At 38.8% G+C, this 19,138-nt stretch overlaps 2 protein-coding genes across 3 annotated transcripts; both read right to left on the reverse strand.

Moving 5' to 3' along the window:
* Nucleotides 1–1,734: 1,734 nt before the first annotated feature.
* LOC128016116 (disabled homolog 2-interacting protein) lies at nt 1,735–9,930 on the reverse strand. Of its 2 annotated transcripts, XM_052600511.1 has the most exons (18): nt 9,116–9,930; nt 8,572–8,711; nt 8,309–8,387; nt 6,279–6,346; nt 6,074–6,159; nt 5,814–5,940; nt 5,593–5,691; nt 4,840–5,511; nt 4,621–4,765; nt 4,386–4,530; nt 3,925–4,161; nt 3,552–3,753; nt 3,358–3,449; nt 2,955–3,231; nt 2,767–2,880; nt 2,333–2,523; nt 2,155–2,239; nt 1,735–2,042 (listed from the first exon to the last, which is right to left on the reverse strand). In XM_052600511.1, exons 1-18 carry the CDS (start codon nt 9,660–9,662, stop codon nt 1,989–1,991), a joined length of 3,360 nt encoding a protein of 1,119 aa, XP_052456471.1. In that variant the 5' UTR covers nt 9,663–9,930; the 3' UTR covers nt 1,735–1,988. The 2 variants fall into 2 exon arrangements, with proteins under 2 accessions (XP_052456471.1, XP_052456472.1); XM_052600512.1 differs by lacking the exons at nt 8,309–8,387; nt 8,572–8,711; nt 9,116–9,930 and adding an exon at nt 7,690–8,248.
* A 514-nt stretch (nt 9,931–10,444) lies between these two features.
* On the reverse strand, nt 10,445–16,189 carry LOC128016127 (N-acetylmuramoyl-L-alanine amidase). Its single transcript, XM_052600540.1, has 5 exons — nt 16,049–16,189; nt 11,884–12,732; nt 11,584–11,794; nt 10,840–11,137; nt 10,445–10,738 (listed from the first exon to the last, which is right to left on the reverse strand). The coding sequence occupies exons 1-5, from the start codon at nt 16,110–16,112 to the stop codon at nt 10,718–10,720; spliced, it is 1,443 nt and encodes a 480-aa protein (XP_052456500.1). The 5' UTR covers nt 16,113–16,189; the 3' UTR covers nt 10,445–10,717.
* Nucleotides 16,190–19,138: the final 2,949 nt, after the last annotated feature.

Below are 19,138 nucleotides of genomic sequence, written 5' to 3' on the forward strand. Positions count from 1 at the left end.
ATGTTTGGTAGTGCGTAGGGCCAAATCCATTGCTCGCCGTAGCTCTTTCACGGCCTCGGGTGTGATACCCTCCCCTTCATCGAGTTCCTTTAAGAGCTCCGCTTGGTAGGCCTGAAGGACCGCCATAGAGTGGAGCGAAGCAGCCGTCTCTTCCACCAGAGGCATCGCTGCATAGCCATGGTTCGCCATGTCAGAAATGGCGCTGAGTACGGCTGTTTCCAGGACCTCGAAACCTTCTGGTGGAAGTCTGGGAAAAAAGGCAAGGGCCTTCGGGGCTGCACAGGTGTATGACTGGTTAGGAAACAGTCGTCCAGCTTGGATGAAGGTTGGGCCTCGGCCTTCTCAACCTCCCAATCCAGTCCCAGTTTACCCACCGCGCGAGAAACCACATCCAACAGCTCACTGCAGGAGGGGGAAACATGCTTCTCCTGTCCACTAGGAGGGAGAGGGCTAGCGTCAGCCGTGAAGTACTCAGACCCCGAGGCCGCGGTGGATAAAATTTTGTCGTAACGTCCACAACCGAAGGAGATAGCATCACATGACTCTGGGGTGTGCTGTAAATCCTCGTTTGAGAAAACGACTGGTTCGACAAAGCTCTTTTCCTGCACCAGGGTAGGGGAGAGCGAGCGGCGTGGAGAAAATTCCAGCGCAGCGCTGTCCTCATAATCCATGTCACTTGTGTCTCCCCAAGCTATCACCTCGCGCGGTGCCGGCAGCCGCAGAAGTGACATGGCGGATGTTAGACGCGGGGGCGACATTAGAAAACACTTCTACCCTCGAGCGCAGTACTCTAAGCCGCAGGCCATCACAGTGGGGACAAGAAGAAAGACCGCTAAGCGCTGCCTGCGTGATGTAAGACTAAGCACACTACACACCTTTCATGGGAGTCTCCCTTCGTGATGAACCTGGTACATGGATCCTTACATTTGCAAAAATTCATCGCGTCCGTGAAGAGGAGTTAACACTGCTCGTAGAAACTGCTGAGAACATGAGATGATTCCTAGGGCACAGATGATTAGCTTCGCTGAAGGAATGAAATCTGAGCGAAATAGCGCGCGGCGCCCAGGTATATGAGGCGTACGCATGCGTGGGGTGATGCCAAGCGCTATTTGGCCAATAGGATTGGCGGGATAGTATAGGGCTTCAGACATTCGTCACACTGAGGGGTGTTCCCATACGGTGACGTCACCACAGCATTGAAGTGACCTATGAAAGGGAACTTCGGTGCTTTGCTCTGATAATCATTAAGATATACACCAGTTCAAAATTATGTATATCATGTTATACTACCACCCTAAAATGTAGCTAACTATGATTTATGAGTTAATATTTCAAGATATTTGTAAAAAAAATACTCTTTATCCTGATAAATATATATGAAACATTTTTGAAAACAATGATTTTATATGCATTCATGTGTATCAATTAATAAGGAATAGTTTGGTGATAGTAATACCACATTACGTTTTTAGAGTCATCAACATAATTTTTGTTAAAATGGTAAATAAGTTCACAAACTTACCATACGAAACCAACATGAATACAAAGACTACATTTTAAAGGACTACTATATGCATGCACATCAAAATACATTTGATATTTTCTTTATCTTTGACACACATTTGTTATCGACTCAGTAGCTATTAATTTTATGTTATCCAGTGCTTTGAGTTTGCCCAATTGGAGTTACATTTACAACAATTACAGGTAAAAGAACAACAGCGATGAATCAGCTTGGTTTATTAATGCACATTTTATTTGTGAAAATCAACAAAATGGTGAGAAAGGTCTTTTTGCAGATCCATAGAGTTGCAGTTATAATGGAGTTGTTTTAATTGTGATAGGCAGATAGCTATGTAAGCGTTGTAAGTGTTACCAATGAATAAAAGAAATCTGACAAAAGCTAATAGCATTGCAAAATGGCACTATGTAACACACTTCCTGTCTTGCATCAGGTATTGATGTAAGTATTTCTTATGCCATCGGCATCAACTGCATAGAGTTGGTGCACATCTTTGTAATAAACCAGCAAACTGCTCCTCCTGTTATCAGACACAAATGCAAGTGTTAGCTTAGCCATATTGTATGTACAAACCCGTATTAATGATAATGCATTTGTAAAAGTAGAACAGAGGAGAAAACCATGTAACTCACCAAAACATTCATCCGTTCTACTGCAGCCACAGCTACATTCAGCTTTCTTTCGTCTTCCTCTCTCTCTTCTTCTATTACACCCAGTCTGCACAAACAAGTAAGAGAAAGATAAATGATCCCTGAAGTCCTTTGAGTATTTACAAATGAAAACATTTGACTTCCTTTAACTCAAAATTACCTGAAAGTTGCGCTTGCTAGCTGTTCCTCCCGGATAGCTAGCAGATTGCGAAGATCCTTAACCTCTGCCTGTAGCTGTGTATTCTGATCTTGGGTCAGGACTATGAAGTCTTCTAACCGCTTAGCCATCTCCAGTTCGCGCTCGGTCACCTGCTCCACACCTAAACGCAGCTCAGCCAACTCTTGCACATGCTATGAGACACCAAAACTTGGTCAACATAATGTGGCATTTTATTACACAATTTCCATAATTTATTACACAAGTTATTTCTGAGAAAAGATTGAAGTAGTGGTAAAATAGTTTAACTTATATCAGTATGGTAACAGTATGGAGTTTTTCATGAGACTGTTATTAAAAAAACATACTATTGTGCTTTATTATACACTTGATGGTCCTGAAACCAAATGCTTTTAGAGTATGCACAATAGACCCACCCTGTCTAATATGCTTGTCTCCTCTGTCTCTTGCCCTTTGTTTTGATAGGCCTCGTTGCTGTTGTTTTGTTTGATCCAGAGTACTTTTGCTGCTGGGGCTTTGGATTTTATGGCCTACACACAAACAGAAAATACCAATCAAAGGAAATATGTGTTTGAAAGCCCATCATTGGCGTTGTCTTACTCACATTGCTAGGGGATGAAATCTCCAAACAGGGATCTTGATCTTGATTGTCGTCCTGGCACTGCGTGGGCAGCTCTTCTTTGCTTGTCTGCCTTTTGACTGGTTGCCGCTGATTCCGTGATGGTCTGTTGGGGACACTAAAAGCCCGCTGCACCTGCTTCCGCTGACGTTCTGTGCCTTGTTTGGAATCTATGGGAAGCTGCTGCATGGAGTTTTGTAATGGACTGTACTTGGGGAGATCCTTTGGAGGTAAATATGTAGGCTTCAGTGATCCATGAACGCTGTTTCCGCAAGAATGGAGACAAAGGTGAGAGGTGTGTTAATATTTTAATTGATTTTAAAGCTTGATACAGCTTCTCTTTGAGCCCCCTTGGAGAGTTTTGTTTATATTTGCTATATAACCATACCTGCTAACTGGGATCCGTTGCGCTTCCTGGCCAAGGAACTCTGTGATTTGGTTCAGGATTAAAGGCAAGTGATGTAGATTGTCTATTCGGTCCTGTAAAAAAAGATCTAATTTTACCCATGAGCACATCATAGTCTTCTGATCAAATATGACAGCAGAGGACTTGCTCAGATGAGCCTTGATGTTTTATGTTACCTGTTTCATTACAGAAATAATATCGACCAGGAGTTTGTGTAGGACTGCTAGACGAAGGGGCAGGTCTACATAGCCATCAAATCGAGCCATGGCAATTTCACTGTCTGGATCAGATACTTTCTGTAAGAATCCTCGCATTGGCTCCCAGTGTTGTTCTAGAAACTCATTCATGAAAAACATGTACTCTTCTTTTTCGCCAAACCTGGGGAATATTGAGACAGAATGGTTGTTGCCAATCACTTTTTAATTCCATTGGGATATATATAAAAAACATTCTATAGACTTGATGCAAGTTAACTACAAGATGAATCGGTAATAAGAAAATAAAGGACTAAAACGCTACAGTAAATATGGCTTTACAGACAGGACTTACAGGGTGAAGTTTGCAAGGTTTTGAATGACCTTGGCTGTAAGAGTGAGAGTGCGAAGGGTGTTTGGCTCTGGGTAGGCTTGGGTGAGGCCGAAAAGTGATGGACTGAGGATCGCTGGGCATAAAAATCGAAGAAACAGAGATGCTGATATGAGACGGTGTCCAATGTCTGTTTGACCTCTTTCTTCACATTCTGATAACCAGCTGGAAAAAATCTCATTCAGCTCTGCAGGGAATGAGCTGTTCATAAAAGGGAAAGAATTGATCATTTAAAAATAAATTCCCAATTGAAAACTAATGACACCCTTTAGGAGTTAAGTGGACGTAGTATATATTTTTACTATTATGGATAGTATATTACAATAATTCGGTCAACTACAATGTGTTTTCTACAGAAAATACTTTGTATTTGAACTTTGTTTTCAAATATGTTTTTGGTAGTGTGTTCATTTAGGTTAACTTACTCTTGCATGTCAGATATTCTCTTTACAACTTCTGCACATGTCTCCTTTAGATATCTCTGGTTGATTGGTAAATCAGAGGCAGAGCATTTCTGTGGGTCTACCTCACAGCTCTCTCCTCCACTGTACAGTCTGGCTATGAAGTCACCTGTGGTAAAGAGGGTCAAACAGGAGGTTAGAGGTAAATAAGATAGCACATTCAGTTTTATAACAAGGGTTGCAGTAGAATAGTCCTTACCAAGTGTGTCAATTAGATACTTCTGGCCCACCAATTTCATATATTCATCAATAGCCTTTGTGGCCAGTGTATTCTCTCTGAAAATCAAAGCCTCATTTACTCCTAAGCGCTGAACTTCTGCACTACCGAGATCAATCAGGAACTCCTGCACATTCAAAAACCATTCAGAGATCCAAAGAGCTAATGTCTTTTCCTAAATTTACTGCTGTTGCCACTTACCTTAGCCTTCCCAATGCTCTGGAGCACATGAACAAGTGCTCCTGCAAGTTCTTCTTTCTCCCTTACATTAAGAAGGGGTTCCAGGCTACTGCACATATCCACATAATTCACTGTGATATACTCTGCAAATTCCTTGTACCGCTCAATAGGCAGAATTTTCAGGATCTTGAATTTGGCCTTGACCCGAATTGAAGCTTGCAGTCCAATTTGGTCCTTTGTTATACCTGTTCCTGGGGGCTTGTAGGGAACGATGGAATACCACTTTTCTTGAAAGGCCCGTCCTTTTATTTCTGCCAGATTGAGAGCCACACTTCCTATAGGATGCAGAGTAGAGTCATCCTTGGAATGCATTTTCTTTTTAGGGTCTTCGTCTTTAAAGAGGTGCAGGGTGATCTGGTTGACAGGGGGCAAGTTTTCAAGTTCAAAAAATTCGCCCCAGAATAGCTGGCAACCTCCTGAAGCACCACCACCATGTCCTGTGCCAGCTGCTCCAGATCCCCCTTCTACTGCTTGGCTGGAGCGTTGGACGGACTTCCCAACGGCCCGGCTACTGGTACGAGCATACAACGTACCATCAATGTGAACCTCACAAAAATATCGCTTCTTTGGGGGAAGGTCTTTTGCTTCATTAACCCAAAGGCTTAGTGAGTACTCAGTACGTTCACAGTTGTCCTGAAGGTAGACAGTATAAGACATTATCATTATTTGTAACAAGTACAAAATTAATGACGTATTTTGAGTACCTTTCAGTACCTTATTTGGATGAGCAGCACGACGCAAGTCTTCAATCCAGCGGTCTCTTTCTGCAGCTGAACTGCACCCAAAGCAGTGGTTATTCTCTGAGCTGATGACCTTTTATGATTAAACACAATGAAATGCCCAGAAAATAAATAATTGGTTTGGATTATGGATGGATATAAAGATCGCAAAATTGAAACAAAGGGTGTACTTTAATATGCAACAGCGATGTTTACCTGAAAACAGTACTTCTCCCCTAGAATCGAGCTGTGAACTGGCCTGATGACAGTAGTCTGGTCTTCACTAAGATCCAGGCTTTTTGCCGCACTGACTGGAATGGATAAAGATTCTCTGGAACCATACCTTGACAAAAAGTGTGACATACTGGTAAACGGCATATCATATAAAACCATCAGATGATATGTTTGTTCCAGTTGACATTAATCGGTACTAAAGAGTAAGATCAGTTTTCTATATTATAAAATTGATCCTCTACCTTCCAGCAACACTTAGTCCTGCAGTATTGAGCTGTGTGTTGCTTTTCCTTTTATCATCACCCTGCAAGCGTCGCTTGATCAAATTCTAGCATGAAAATGAGAGAAAAGGATTGTCATGGGAAAATACATATATGTATGCATGAATTTTGTTCAGCGGCAGTTTCAGATTGGACAGATTTCTTAGAAGTATTAATTTATACTAACTCTGACGCCACCATCATGCCCTTTTATTTTGGTACCACTCTGGGGAGCAACAGGATCTGGATTTAGCTCTAAAGAGAGAAAGAAAACACTTTTTTTATATTAGAGTATAACTTTGATGCCACAGTAGTTCCCTTTTGTCTGTAGTGAGCACTGAAGGTGGTCTGTCCCTTTTCTCCTGAAAAATGTTCCATAATGCATTTATCGATAATTTAAGCTCAAATGATCAAATGTATGTATGCATGTCTTCCTGTTTATTTTGTTCTGGTGGGATAAAATACCTCAGAAGAGAAAAATAATCTCAATGCAATCGCAGATTCTGAAACCATGACAGGAAGCATAGTCATTTCCTTCCTTCTATGTGCATCATATCAATAATTACCAGTTTAACAGAAAATGTAATGTTAATGCAGTTAATACAGAACAGAACAGAAATCTAGGGGCTTATTAAACTTTAAATAGCATTTACTTTTTCATCCATGTGCCTTTATGAAAGCTGGAGACCAGACAAGCATTATTATGCAAAGCATGTGGTTTCTATCTTTGGACAACATGATTACAAAAGCAGCAGCTGTAAAAAGTTGTCATATTTGTCAGGTAGTCTATTAACGTCTTGTGTCTGACAATGTCTGATACTTTGCACTTTATCATTCGTTTTCAAAGCACATGAAGTAGGCTAACTTGGAAAAAAAATGTGCAAAAGTGCAACCTGAAAAATTACAACAAATTGAATTCTTTCAGCAACTACTGGAAATAGAAATAAAGCTAGCATTCATTAAACGTCCGCCAGTGCCAGTTGTGATGCACGACCTGGCATTAAAAGCTCATAATTAAAAAAGAAAAGAAAAAAAAGGGAAAAGTATGGGTTGATTCAACTCCTTTCAACAACATTTCCCATATATAGCCTGTGTTAAATTGGGAAAAATTGAAGGATGCCTTAAGTAACCATGTCCGTCAGGGTATAGTCAACAGTTTCTTTTTAGGAGTTTTTACATTGTATGACGTCTCTGAAGCCATGAAATACAAGACTTTTACAAAACTTGACTTACGTTTCTCTATGTTCAATCACAATGTACTTAGTTTCAAACTTAGGAAGGTAGATGTCTTATATGATCTTCTAAATTACCAGATCAAAATGCCATTTGATATTTACGGATGCAGAGAAATTGGTAAGTTAACCTACAAATAACTACACTCAGCTACATTGTATTTGAAAATTACTCACAATATATCTTTGTGCTTAGCTAAAAAAACTGAATTAATTGAAAATTAAGATCAGTATAAACTCAGTTAACTGGATTCTGCCATCTCCTCAGATTTGTTTTAATGCTGATTACATTTCACATGCAAACTCTCCAGCAAAATGATTGGTCTGAATCATTTAAGTAGGCAAATTGAAAATGATTTTGCTTACCTAGTGCCCCTCCACATACAATCCAACGCCTAAAACCCATGCTTTGGAGTACCTTAGAATCAGTTTTTTCCCTTTCAGAGCATTAGACTCATAAATGCCCTTTCATGTTTTTATTGTTTTTAGTCTAAAGGTCCTGCATGCTTATTTTGAGTGAACTAGACAGCACACCCCATCAGTCTCAGTCGTCCTCTGGTATGGAACACCCAGATGTTAAGATTATATCTTCAGACACTCAAAGGAAGCAATTTTACAAGCACACGCACACATAACCACGTCAGCTATTTCCTCTGTGAATAAGTTATCTAGCTTCACTTTAGTTATTTTCAGGCAGTCGCTGGCTAGATAGAGATAGATAATCTCTCTCATCTCTTTAAGTCATCTCCAGCTTTTAAACTTTCAGGAAACAGCGAGCTTTAGGCCGTCACTTCATTCAAGTGTACTGCAACACTCCCCCCAATGATCTTCACAAGATAATGCACACATTTGTTCTTACGAGGCCAGTTAGTTAAAAATAAAAGTGGATCAGAAAGTTGTTCTTTGTTTGCAGATGGCACTTTAGATGACATTTGGTCATTTTCAAGTCTGGCTTCATCGTAAAGCCAAACTCTTTGATACTGACCAGTATGACTTCCACTGATGTTCTGGAGGCTCAAGCTGAAGAGACAACTGCTGGCCCGGTTCTGTACCCTCATCAAAGGCTGAAATAAATTCAAAAGATAACGATATAAAGGGCAGCATGATTTAACCTAAAATCAGATAGCATTTCCAAACAAACCTGACTGATGCTTCAAAGTCAATTTGAGGGCATACATCCAATACCTTAATCGGCATAGTATAATGTCTCATCTGTTGGCATTGTTGAATGTGTGTGTTGTATATTACCTCCTCATCACGTGAGATAAGGATTTGTCCATCTTGAAGAAAGCAGTTGCTAATGTCCCAAACAGGAACGTCTTGTGGAGGGGCCCAGGAGAGGCGAAGATGCTCTTGGACCACATTCTCAGGATTGCACTTGTCTTTGTCTTCTCGTAAAATGTAAAAGAGTTTACATGCAGTGCTTTAATTTAAAAAGCCTATAAGCTGCAAAGACAAAACCTACTATATGCTAAAAGGAATTTGGAATCCAATTTTAATATCTTAAGGGCTTAATTAGTTAAAGTAATTATAGCAGTTAATATTAATCCTATCAATATCCAATGACATGTTGAGGTCAGTTAGGTACAAAAAAAAATATTTCTGTAGATTCCATAATTTGTTTATTGTTCCATCTCTTAGATCCATTTAGTGGCATCTGCATGAACAATATTTTAGAAAGTAAGTCTACACTTTATTGGTCTTCTAGGGACCAATACGCCTTCATAATGGTTTCAACATTATTCAAGCTTATGTTTTGTAGAATATTTAGCATTAGATATAAAGCTCTTACCATGATCTGGAATGGCAGTACTCTGTAGACGCTGTCTCTTGAACTTCTGTGAGACCGTTTGGAGGTACTTCCTTATTTTACCCTTCTGCGGTGTGTCCTGACCAGTGGATCCAGATACCTGTGCGCTGGAGGACCCAGACGCAGAGGAGGAGGGCAGGACCGAAGATAAGAGGGACCCTGGTGGCTCTGAAACAGCTCTGCGGAAAGGGTTTTTCCTTGAAGTCGCCGGCTTGTCCGGTTTGGATGGGCTTTCATTTCCCCGAGTTGCAGTCGAGCACTTTTCCCCTGTGTCTTCACTCAGAGCTTTGCGCCAACTCTGCATTTTATTCCATTTGTTTGAAGCCCCTTTCTCTAGCTTCTCAATAGTCCCTGTTGTCACCATCTCATTCTTGGGCCCCGTGTGCCACTTGTATGTGTTGAGTAGCTTGCCATCCTCTGCTTGTCGTGGGTCTTGATCAACTGGACTGTTCTGCTCAGGAGACAGTTCCATGTCTTCCTCAATCTGTGGTGCTGATTGCTCAGCACTTGGATCTTTGTTCGTACCCATTTGATTCCTTCTCTGTGACCCAAATTTCTGGATGTTTTTTTTTATAGAATGCAAAGTCTGTATTGTCTTGTAGCTTCTCAAAGGGTATGGTTTCCTCACCACTTACCAGTTCTAGAGGTCTTTAAACGTCTTGTATCTTCAAATATGAGTGCTTCGAATCTCATCATCTTCCGCTCACTTCACCTATTGGCTTGTTTGAAATGATGCAACCTCTGTGTCCCTCAGCTCTTCTAGGTGTGAGGCTTTTTTTTTTCCGGTGCGTACTTGTCGTCCAGTATCCAGGAAGCCAGTCAGTTTGTGGGTGGGGATATCAGGTTAGGTTTACAGGTTGAAGGAAGACTGAGAGATGAGGATATATCCCCGACTGACCCAACTAGTACAAAATTATAGTGCTGTGTTCTTTTCTATGTTCTTTTTTTATTAGTGGAAACTCTAGAGAGCATAATCTTTAATTTGATCATGTTTTGTTCTTATTTGTATACATTCTATTTGAGTTTGAACTGAATTGGTAGGGTTGTGACTGGTAAAATACTTATGAATATCATAGCGCAACATGATCAAGATTCAATTTTGTTAATTAAATTTGAACAGAGTTGACAGTTTATACTAAATACCTGCTTGTTTTGTACAGTGACGGTTACATTTCCTGTCACAACAGCAGGACGTCCTGTTCACTCTGAAGCTTGCTGTGAAAACCACTTCCTGTTGTGGTAAAGACTAAAGCAATCTTGTCAACCTTTCCTTCATTTTAAACTGACACGTATAAAATTCAAGATGTAAGATTAGAGATCACTTTGTTTATTTTGGCACATGTAATTCTCACTTACATATAGTATAATAACATTTCAGTGTTTCATACAGACTCCCAACCAATGTACAAAGTAATGCTAATGTTCTGTTTTATGCTGATAATCGTACATCTAAGTGGCAACCTTTTAACTTTTAAATTATATTTAAAAATAAGAGTATTTGTCATGTTAATTGGTGAGTTTCATTGTTGTGGTCATTACAGCTGTCTTGCATTGTCATGTCAGTGTCAGCAGATGTCCACACTGTTACCGAAAAGGATCCGTATCCTGTGAATAACACGGTACAGACACAGATTGATGTGTCAGTTAGGATGACAAGTATTTCCAGCATTAAACTTCTACATTTCTGAGTATAACATCCTACGTACTTTATAGTGCTCCCAGGTTGTTATCTCAGAATACAGTGAATCCCCTGGACACTTCGTGGTTGCTACTACTTGTCTGTGTCCCAAAATGGTAAAATTCTTCTGCAGAAATCCATTGCTCACTCCACATTTGACCAGATGATGGTGCAATAGCTCCATGTCATATTGGGATGGTAAATGAGCAGTGTAGTTACCAATGAAAGCAACACCATACCCAACAGTATTCCGTCCTTTAGTATGAGCCCCTACTGACGTCCAGCCTCGACCTTCGTAGATGTAGCCATCCGATCCAACAACAAAGCTGGGAGAGACAGCAACATACAAATACTCTAATACTTACAAATGATTCTGACTTTCGCATGCATTCTACTCAAAGAAAAAAGATACAAATATAAACTGGGGGAAAATATGGTTGTAAATGTTTGTACAAAAACCACAAAGTAGGTCAGTTCTTCTTTGAAGTATTTGACATTTTATGTCTGATTTCTTTGCATACTCTGATTTTGATATACACTATTATGGCTTAAATATAATTTCTCAGTATTTCTAAATATATGTTTAGTTTTATAAACGTTCTTTTAAAAAAAGCCTACATTGCAAATGCATTCTGGCACTGCTTTCTCCACTAAGAACACCTACTGTTTGGAAGAGCTTTCCCACTACGATGGCCGCCTTTGTAGGCAGCACACTAGGTTAAGAAAAACAGAACATATGTTTGTGACGGAATCATGCAGAAGCAGATGTTACCTGTAGCCGATGTCAAACCAACCCCGCCCCTTCTGGTGGAAATGTTGCATCGCCCTCATATTTTTGGAACACATCTGAAGATTTCGACATGGTTTGCTAGGAATCTCTGTGTGGTGAATATACAGAAATGGCAGTGGTGGAGACAGAGGGCTGAGAGGAACCCGGGGCAGTGCTGCTCCCCACATACATCTTGGAATGATGGCAGGACACTCTGAAGGAGGGTAAGCATGGCAATTGTAGGTGTAACACCAGCATTTAAACATACATTTTATTGGACCAACTGGACGTAACTACACTTACCCATATAACGTAGCATAAACTCTTTAATTCCTTTTTCTATTAGACTCTCAACCACAAGGTTTCCTTTCTGTGGATGACCATGTAGTGCTTCTGCTACCTTCTCTTGGAGCAGTGATGAATTTGTGATCTTTTTAAAATTCTTTCTGCGATAGCGGCCCCTCAGGTGAGTATCTGAGACATGATCTAACTCTTCCACAGTCCTTAAATAGTAGCTCTTCAGTAGTGTGCTTAAATTCACTTCAGAGCAGTTAACAACAGAAAGATGCTTCCCAAGTATGGCTCCATCCATTCCGCCATGGACCAGAGCATCAGTGGCCAAGGATGGCATGCCTGAAAGAGTAAAAACCATGGGAGCAGATACACTGTCCCAACAACCATCCAGGCTGAATCGCTCAGATGGAGTAGCATTCTCAAACTGCAGAAGTGACGTGGCTAAGTACTTGGCCAGTGAGAGTAGGTAGAAACCATGAGGTTGGTTACTGTCCTTGTTAGCCTGTAGCCCATATTGAAGTCCTAAAAGGAGAGGAGCAAGAGCAACTGTTGTGCCATCGGGAGTCAGAACAACTCCCCTCTCTTCGTGATCATCCGTTATGAAATGATGAATGAGTTTTTTCAAGAAATGGGAGAGATTGTGGTTTGTATTCAGCTGCTCTGTGATAAAACTGTCATTTCTGCAGTGAATATCATCGTCATTGTTAGATGATCCCATAAAGTCAAGTGTGACATTGACACTCCTGTCTGCAATTTTGTTTAGACTTGTCACTAAAGCCAGTGGACTTATTCCTGGGTTTAAATCTTCTAAGTGTGTAACAGCCGTTATAAAATGCTCCATGTTCCTCAGATGAACTTCTGTAACCAAAATATATAATTACGTAAGACACATTAATTATGCATGTGCAGTTATAGTCAAGCAACAGAAGGTTTTGGGGTAGTTGAGGTATTCTTTATCTCTCTAAGGGCTATATATGTGACAAAAGTATATGTGACACTGTGTAACTGAATTTAAGTATTAAACATGTTGCATGTCTCTGATGTCTTTTGAAATTTGCAAACACTGCTAAGGTTGAGTTTGTAGTCCAGTTAACTTGTATGCATGCTGGGTGAAACCAGGCAACGATCAATTCATCTAGGATTGTTGGTCTCACTAAAGGCTGGAAAATGCTACATGTCACAAATTTTTGGCTCAATATGCAATCTGGACACATCAGTGATAGTGTGGGCAGTCAGAGCCAGTCTGCAGATTTAGGCAGTCAGAATTCACATATTTAAAGGGGTCATCAGATGCTACATGCAGTATTACAAGTTATTTGAACTGAAATGTGTGTATACAAATACCCTATAATGATAAAAAAAACACCCAGTGTTTTTTTTTTATCTATTAAAATATTTCTCAAATCGAGGCAATCTCAGATGCCTGTCTGTGTGACATCAGGATATCCCAGGATAGTTTGATTGACAGTAGCTTTTCAGCACAGACTGGACTGGTGTTGAACGCAAATGGAGAAAAACTAACTTGGACGTTTTTAGAATTGCGTGGAAAAACAGTATGTCCAGCTATAAACAGGCTCTAAAAACTGCAAGGGCCGAGCATATCCACAAACTCATTGAAAATAACCAAAACAATCCAAGGTTTTTATTTAGCACAGTGGCTAAATGAACAAATAACCAGATGCCACCTGATTCAAATATTCCACCAACGTTTAATAGAAATGACTTTATGAATTTCTTCACTGATAAAATAGATAACATTAGAAATACAATAGCGAATGTAGATTCTACTGCATCTAACACTTCAGTTTCATCCATCGCACCCAGAGATAAACTGCAGTACTTTACAACCATAGGACAGGGAGAGCTAAAAAACTTATCACTGTATCTAAACCAACAACATGTTTATTAGATCCTGTACCCACTAAATTACTGAAAGAGTTGTTACCTGTAGCAAAAGAACCACTTCTCAATATTATTAACTCGTCGTTATCTTTAGGTCACGTCTCAAAACAATTTAAGCTGGTGGTTATTAAGCCTCTTATTAAGAAACCAAAACTAGATCCTAGTGAACTGGCAAATTATAGGCCTATTTCAAATCTTCCATTTATGTCTAAAATTTTAGAAAAAGTTGTGTCTGCTCAATTGAGCTCCTTCCTGCAAAAAAAATATCTGTATCAAGAATTTCTACATAGATTTTGAGAAGTCAGGAATTTACATGTTTCAGGCAGTGGCGGCTCCAGACAATTTTGATTGGGGGGGCAATGGGGGGGTCCTGGTCTTTTCAAGGGGGGTCTCATGAAAACCAACAAAAAATACAGTGGACATGGCTAATAACTGCATATTTCTGCTACTAAACAACAAAAACACCTTTGCAATGTAAACAAATGACAGGCTACATTTGTTATTCATATCCTTCACACTGCATTTTCATATCAGGCATTTTTATTGACATTGATTTTTTTACATTTATTTCCAGAGAGATATTATTGAGTTTACAGGCTAAAGTGGTCTTGCTGTTGTAAACACTGTTGCTTTTGTAGAAAAAATATTTGCATCACATTTAAAATATAATTATATTTTAATTCATTTCTGAATTGTTTTTATTTTTATAATGATAATTCAGAGAATGAGAAAATCTGAATAAGCCTTACCAGTGGGGTGATAATTATTTTTACGTGTTAAAAATAAATAAGTACTGTAATATAATAAAAGTTTAGTCAAATAACATAAAAAAGACCAGACCCCTCGATGCCTGTGAAACTTTTCTCCCTCAAACAGCACGCTAGTGTTACTCTACACTACAGGCTACACACAGCAATATAAACAACGTATCTGCATGTTCTCACATCACATCGTTCTTGTTAAATAATAATAAGTAAATAAACACCAAAATCACTTCGCTGAGAATGAAACACCACTTACCAGCTGCCATGGTGTTGAAAATATCCTCTAGCAATTAAAAAATGCGCGTGCAGCATGAGGAATCTTCCTGGTTGGATGAGGTCGTAGTCAGGTGAACTGTCATCATGTTGGTCATTTTATTTACGGCAAAATTATTATTAATAAATTGTAATAATATTATGATTGGGCGTGGGCAGGCATTCACAAAAGTTTATGTTATTACAACAAAAAAATTGAGGAAATTTTGCTTTGACAAAAGGGCACTTAAGGGGCAAAGGAGCAGGTGCTCAAGTGAACCGGTTCTTTCGGACAATTCGATCAAATAAACCAGCTGAAAAAAAATGGTTCACCGGTTCTTTTGCGCTCGATGTAATGCCGTTGTCATTGGCGATGATTGCCCTTCATTCAAGCCTTTGGTTTACCCGCGCTTATAACATTAGCAAAGAATCAGTTCAGAATCAATCACCAAAAGAATCAGTTCAGTTCAGATGCGCTCTGTGTCAGTCTGCTTCACGCTGAATCACGCATGCGCAGTATCATCAGCTCATCGGTTCTCGAATCGGACGCGTCCGACAGAAACGGTTCTCGGTTCAGTGTATGAATAAATGTCGAAATAATTATTATTTATTATTGTTCTGCGTAGTTTGAAGAGAAACATTTTTGGATCTTTATCCCGAATATATATATTTTTTAATCAGGAAGAGGCTGGGGGGTCAAATGGGGGGTCAAGGCATTTTTTGGCAGGGTCTTGAGACCCCCCAAGACCCCCCCTGGCGCCGCCGGTGGTTTCAGGGAAAACTGAACTGCATAGCATGTGATGAGCACAGCACAGATTTTTAGCTTTAGACCATGATTCCATCACGTCAGAAGACACCAAAAATATATGTAATATATATATGATATTCTTAGCTGATCATAGTTTAAGCATGTTTCTGCTTGAGTTTGTTCTTTTCAGAACATCTTAAATGTCTGGTAGTGTGTGATTCTTAGTCTTTTATACATCTCAGTTTTACTCTCTAAGTTAACCCTTTACAGTGTCAGTATCAGCGAGTATTTGATGCCTATTGTTTCATTTTAGTGTAGTATATTCCAGCCTTTCAATTTCACTTAACTAAGTATTTACATGACATAAAAATACATAAAATATAAAAATTATTGCTTTATTTAAAAAGAAATCTTAATTTTGGGTAAATATAAATACACTAAATGTGATATAAAATGCATTAAATGGAAATCCGAATACAATTAAATAGAACATTTATAACTTACGTACCTGAACTCTGAATAACTACACATATCCCAGACATGGTAATAATCCACAATGCTCCTGGTGACATTATCAGTACTAACTGCTACTATACGAATGCAAGGTAAGAGTGCTGAAACACTGAAGGCAGGACAGACAGTCCAAATTCTGTAATTTAGTGTTAGTCAGGTGGTGTATTCCACCATGAAAAACATGGTTTTGTGCTGTGTCAGAGGGATTGCATGTATAAGGGTGTATGAGTGTGTACATTTGTACTCTGATGTGAGTAAAGGTCTTCCCCATAATATGAAACTACAAGTATTGATTTTTGGATGGCAGTGACTGACAGACCTGCCGTTTTGTTTGTAGTATAAGAAGTTCCAGCTAGGTTACTGGAAATAAACGAGGTAAAGGTCATAGCTAGATATAGTGTTATACAATGTAAAGACAAAAAAGTTAGTTATTGAACGTGCATTCAGTTTCCTGAAGAATGACTACAACCATCTGTTTAGTAACAGCATGTGGAGATACAGTATGTTGATTTCCAAGAACAGCTAAGAAATTCTTCCCTCTTGCGGATAAGATTATATGCATTAGTGTGAATGCAGCCTGTTAAAAGCTGTCACTGTCGATGATCTCATCATAATCAAACAGTAATAATGCTGAGGAAAAAAAAAAAAACTGTAAACCTTTGGACACTTAAAGAACACATTTTAAATAAGTAATTGTTTTAAAAAATAACCATCATGGCTATAGGACAGGAAGAGCTACATAAACTTATCACTGTATCTAAACCAACAACGTGTTTATTAGATCCTGTACCCACTAAATTACTGAAAGAGTTGTTACCTGTAGCCAAAGAACTGCTTCTCAATATTATTAACTCGTCGTTATCTTTAGGTCACATCCCAAAACAATTTAATCTGGCGGTTATCAAGTCTCTTATTAAGAAACCAAAACTAGACCCTAGTGAACTGGCAAATTATAGGCCTATTTCAAATTTTCCATTTATGTCTAAAATTTTAGAAAAAGTTGTGTCTGCTCAATTGAGCTCCTTCCTTCAAAAAGAAAAAAAAAAAAAGATCTGTATGGAGAATTTCAGTCAGGTTTCAGGCCCCACCATAGCACAGAAACTGCTCTTGTTAAAATTACAAATGACCTGCTCCTTGCGTCAGAACAAGGCTGCATCTGATTTCTAATTTTATTTGATCTTAGTGCTGCGTTCGACACCATAGATCATGACATACTCATAGATAGATTACAAAACTGTACAGGTATTCAAGGGCAGGCTCTAAGATGGTTTAGATCCTACCTGTCTGGATTGCTACCATTTTGTTTATTTAAATGGGGAGTCATCTCATTTATCACCAGTAAAATATGGAGTGCCACAAGTATTCATCCTTGGTCCCTTTCTATTTTTAATATACATGTTGCCCCTTGGTAATATTATTAGAAAATACGGGATTAGTTTCCACTGTTATGCTTATGATACTCAGCCTTATATCTCAACGAGACCAGATGAAACTTCTAAATTATCTAAGCTGTGTTAAAAATGTAAAAGTTTGGATGACCAATACTTTTCTCCTATTAAATTCGGATAAGACAGAGATATTAATTATTGGACCAAAAAACAGTACACAGAATCTTGTAGACTACAATTTGCAACTAGATGAATGTACTGTTACTTCCTCTACTGTCAAAAATGTTATATTAGACAGCAACTTGTCTTTTGAAAATCATATTTCCCAAAACTGCATTCTTCCATCTTAGAAACATTGCCAAGCTACGAAACATGTTACCTGTTTCTGATGCAGAAAAGTTAGTTGATGCATTCATGACCTCTAGACTGGACTATTGTAATGCACTTCTAGGTGGTTGTCCTGCTTCGTCAATAAACAAGCTACAGGTAGTCCAAAATGCAGCAGCTAGAGTCCTTACGAGGTCAAGAAAATATGATTATATTACCCCAATTTTACAGTCTCTGTACTGGCTACCTATTAAGTTCCGTATCAGTTACAAATTATCATTACTTACCTATAAGGCCCTAAATGGTTTAGCTCCTGCGTACCTAACTAGTCTTCTGTCATGTTACAATCCATCACGCTCCCTTTTGGTAGATCCTAGGACAGCAAAATCCACTAAAGGAGGTAGAGCTTTTTCACACTTGGCTCCCAAAGTCTGGAATAGCCTTCCTGATAATGTTCGGTTTCAGACATCCTCTCTCTGTTTAAATCTGGATTAAAAACTCATCTCTTTCGCCAAGCAGACGAATAATGCATCTCTTGACTGTGGTTGCATCTGATCAAATGCACATTCTTATTGTTTATCTTGGGTTAAACTAATTCATTTTACTTTGTTTTGTCTTGTATTATTTTTTCTGAAAAATCCTGTCATATGCACACAAACTGACAGTCACCACTTATAAGCTACTACTAAATATCATAGAAACGTAATTTTCTGTAAAGTTGCTTTGTAATGATTTGTACCGTAAAAAGCGCAATACAAATAAACTTGAATTGAATTGAACCTGCTGTGCTTATATAAAAATAATAATAAAATGTTAATTTAGCGCAAAATAAATTGATAAAAAATGTAGGCTATATGAAAATTTTGCCATGTGCAGTAATATTGAAAACTGAGAATGTGACGCATCGTGATATTGAGCTGATAATGATAATCGTAATTGAATTTAATTTTGAAAAGATTCACACCCCTATTTTTTAAATGATGACAGTACTGACATAGAGATTCCAACTATAAACAAAACGCATATAACTGCAATTTTGATTAGGATGTAAAGTTGTAAAGATGTGTTTGCACAGCAGAAGAATTAATTGGGGAAAAAATGTAGATCAAGAAGAATTCTGGAATTGGATCATGACTCCCAGAATCGGAATCGGATCCTGAAGTGCCTGAAGATTCCCACCCCTAATATACGTACAGGATGTATGACATCATTGTGATGCATTGATGCATCATTAATCGTAATCAAATCTAATCGTGTTTTGAAAAACACCTTTACTGCTTTTGAGCATGCTTTTTGGCGTGCAAGTAATGATTTTATTTTTGTTCCAAATAAACAAATACAAACAAATCATTTAAACTTGTTTTAGTTAG

The sequence above is a fragment of the Carassius gibelio genome, chromosome A6 (genome assembly GCF_023724105.1).
Source record: "Carassius gibelio isolate Cgi1373 ecotype wild population from Czech Republic chromosome A6, carGib1.2-hapl.c, whole genome shotgun sequence".
Classification (NCBI taxonomy): domain Eukaryota; kingdom Metazoa; phylum Chordata; class Actinopteri; order Cypriniformes; family Cyprinidae; genus Carassius; species Carassius gibelio.

Excerpts from the sequence above, each read along its gene's own strand:
- LOC128016116 (XM_052600511.1), bottom strand. The coding sequence starts at position 9,662 with ATGGGTACGAACAAAGATCCAAGTGCTGAGCAATCAGCACCACAGATT. Across the intron at positions 3,450-3,551 it reads TTATTTCTGTAATGAAACAG|GACCGAATAGACAATCTACA; the intron begins GTAACATAAAAC and ends CTTTTTTTACAG. Across the intron at positions 2,043-2,154 it reads TAGAACGGATGAATGTTTTG|GAGGAGCAGTTTGCTGGTTT; the intron begins GTGAGTTACATG and ends GTCTGATAACAG.
- LOC128016127 (XM_052600540.1), bottom strand. The coding sequence starts at position 16,112 with ATGTCACCAGGAGCATTGTGGATTATTACCATGTCTGGGATATGTGTA. Across the intron at positions 11,795-11,883 it reads GTTTATGCTACGTTATATGG|AGTGTCCTGCCATCATTCCA; the intron begins GTAAGTGTAGTT and ends ACCCTCCTTCAG. Across the intron at positions 10,739-10,839 it reads CAACCTGGGAGCACTATAAA|GATACGGATCCTTTTCGGTA; the intron begins GTACGTAGGATG and ends TGTTATTCACAG.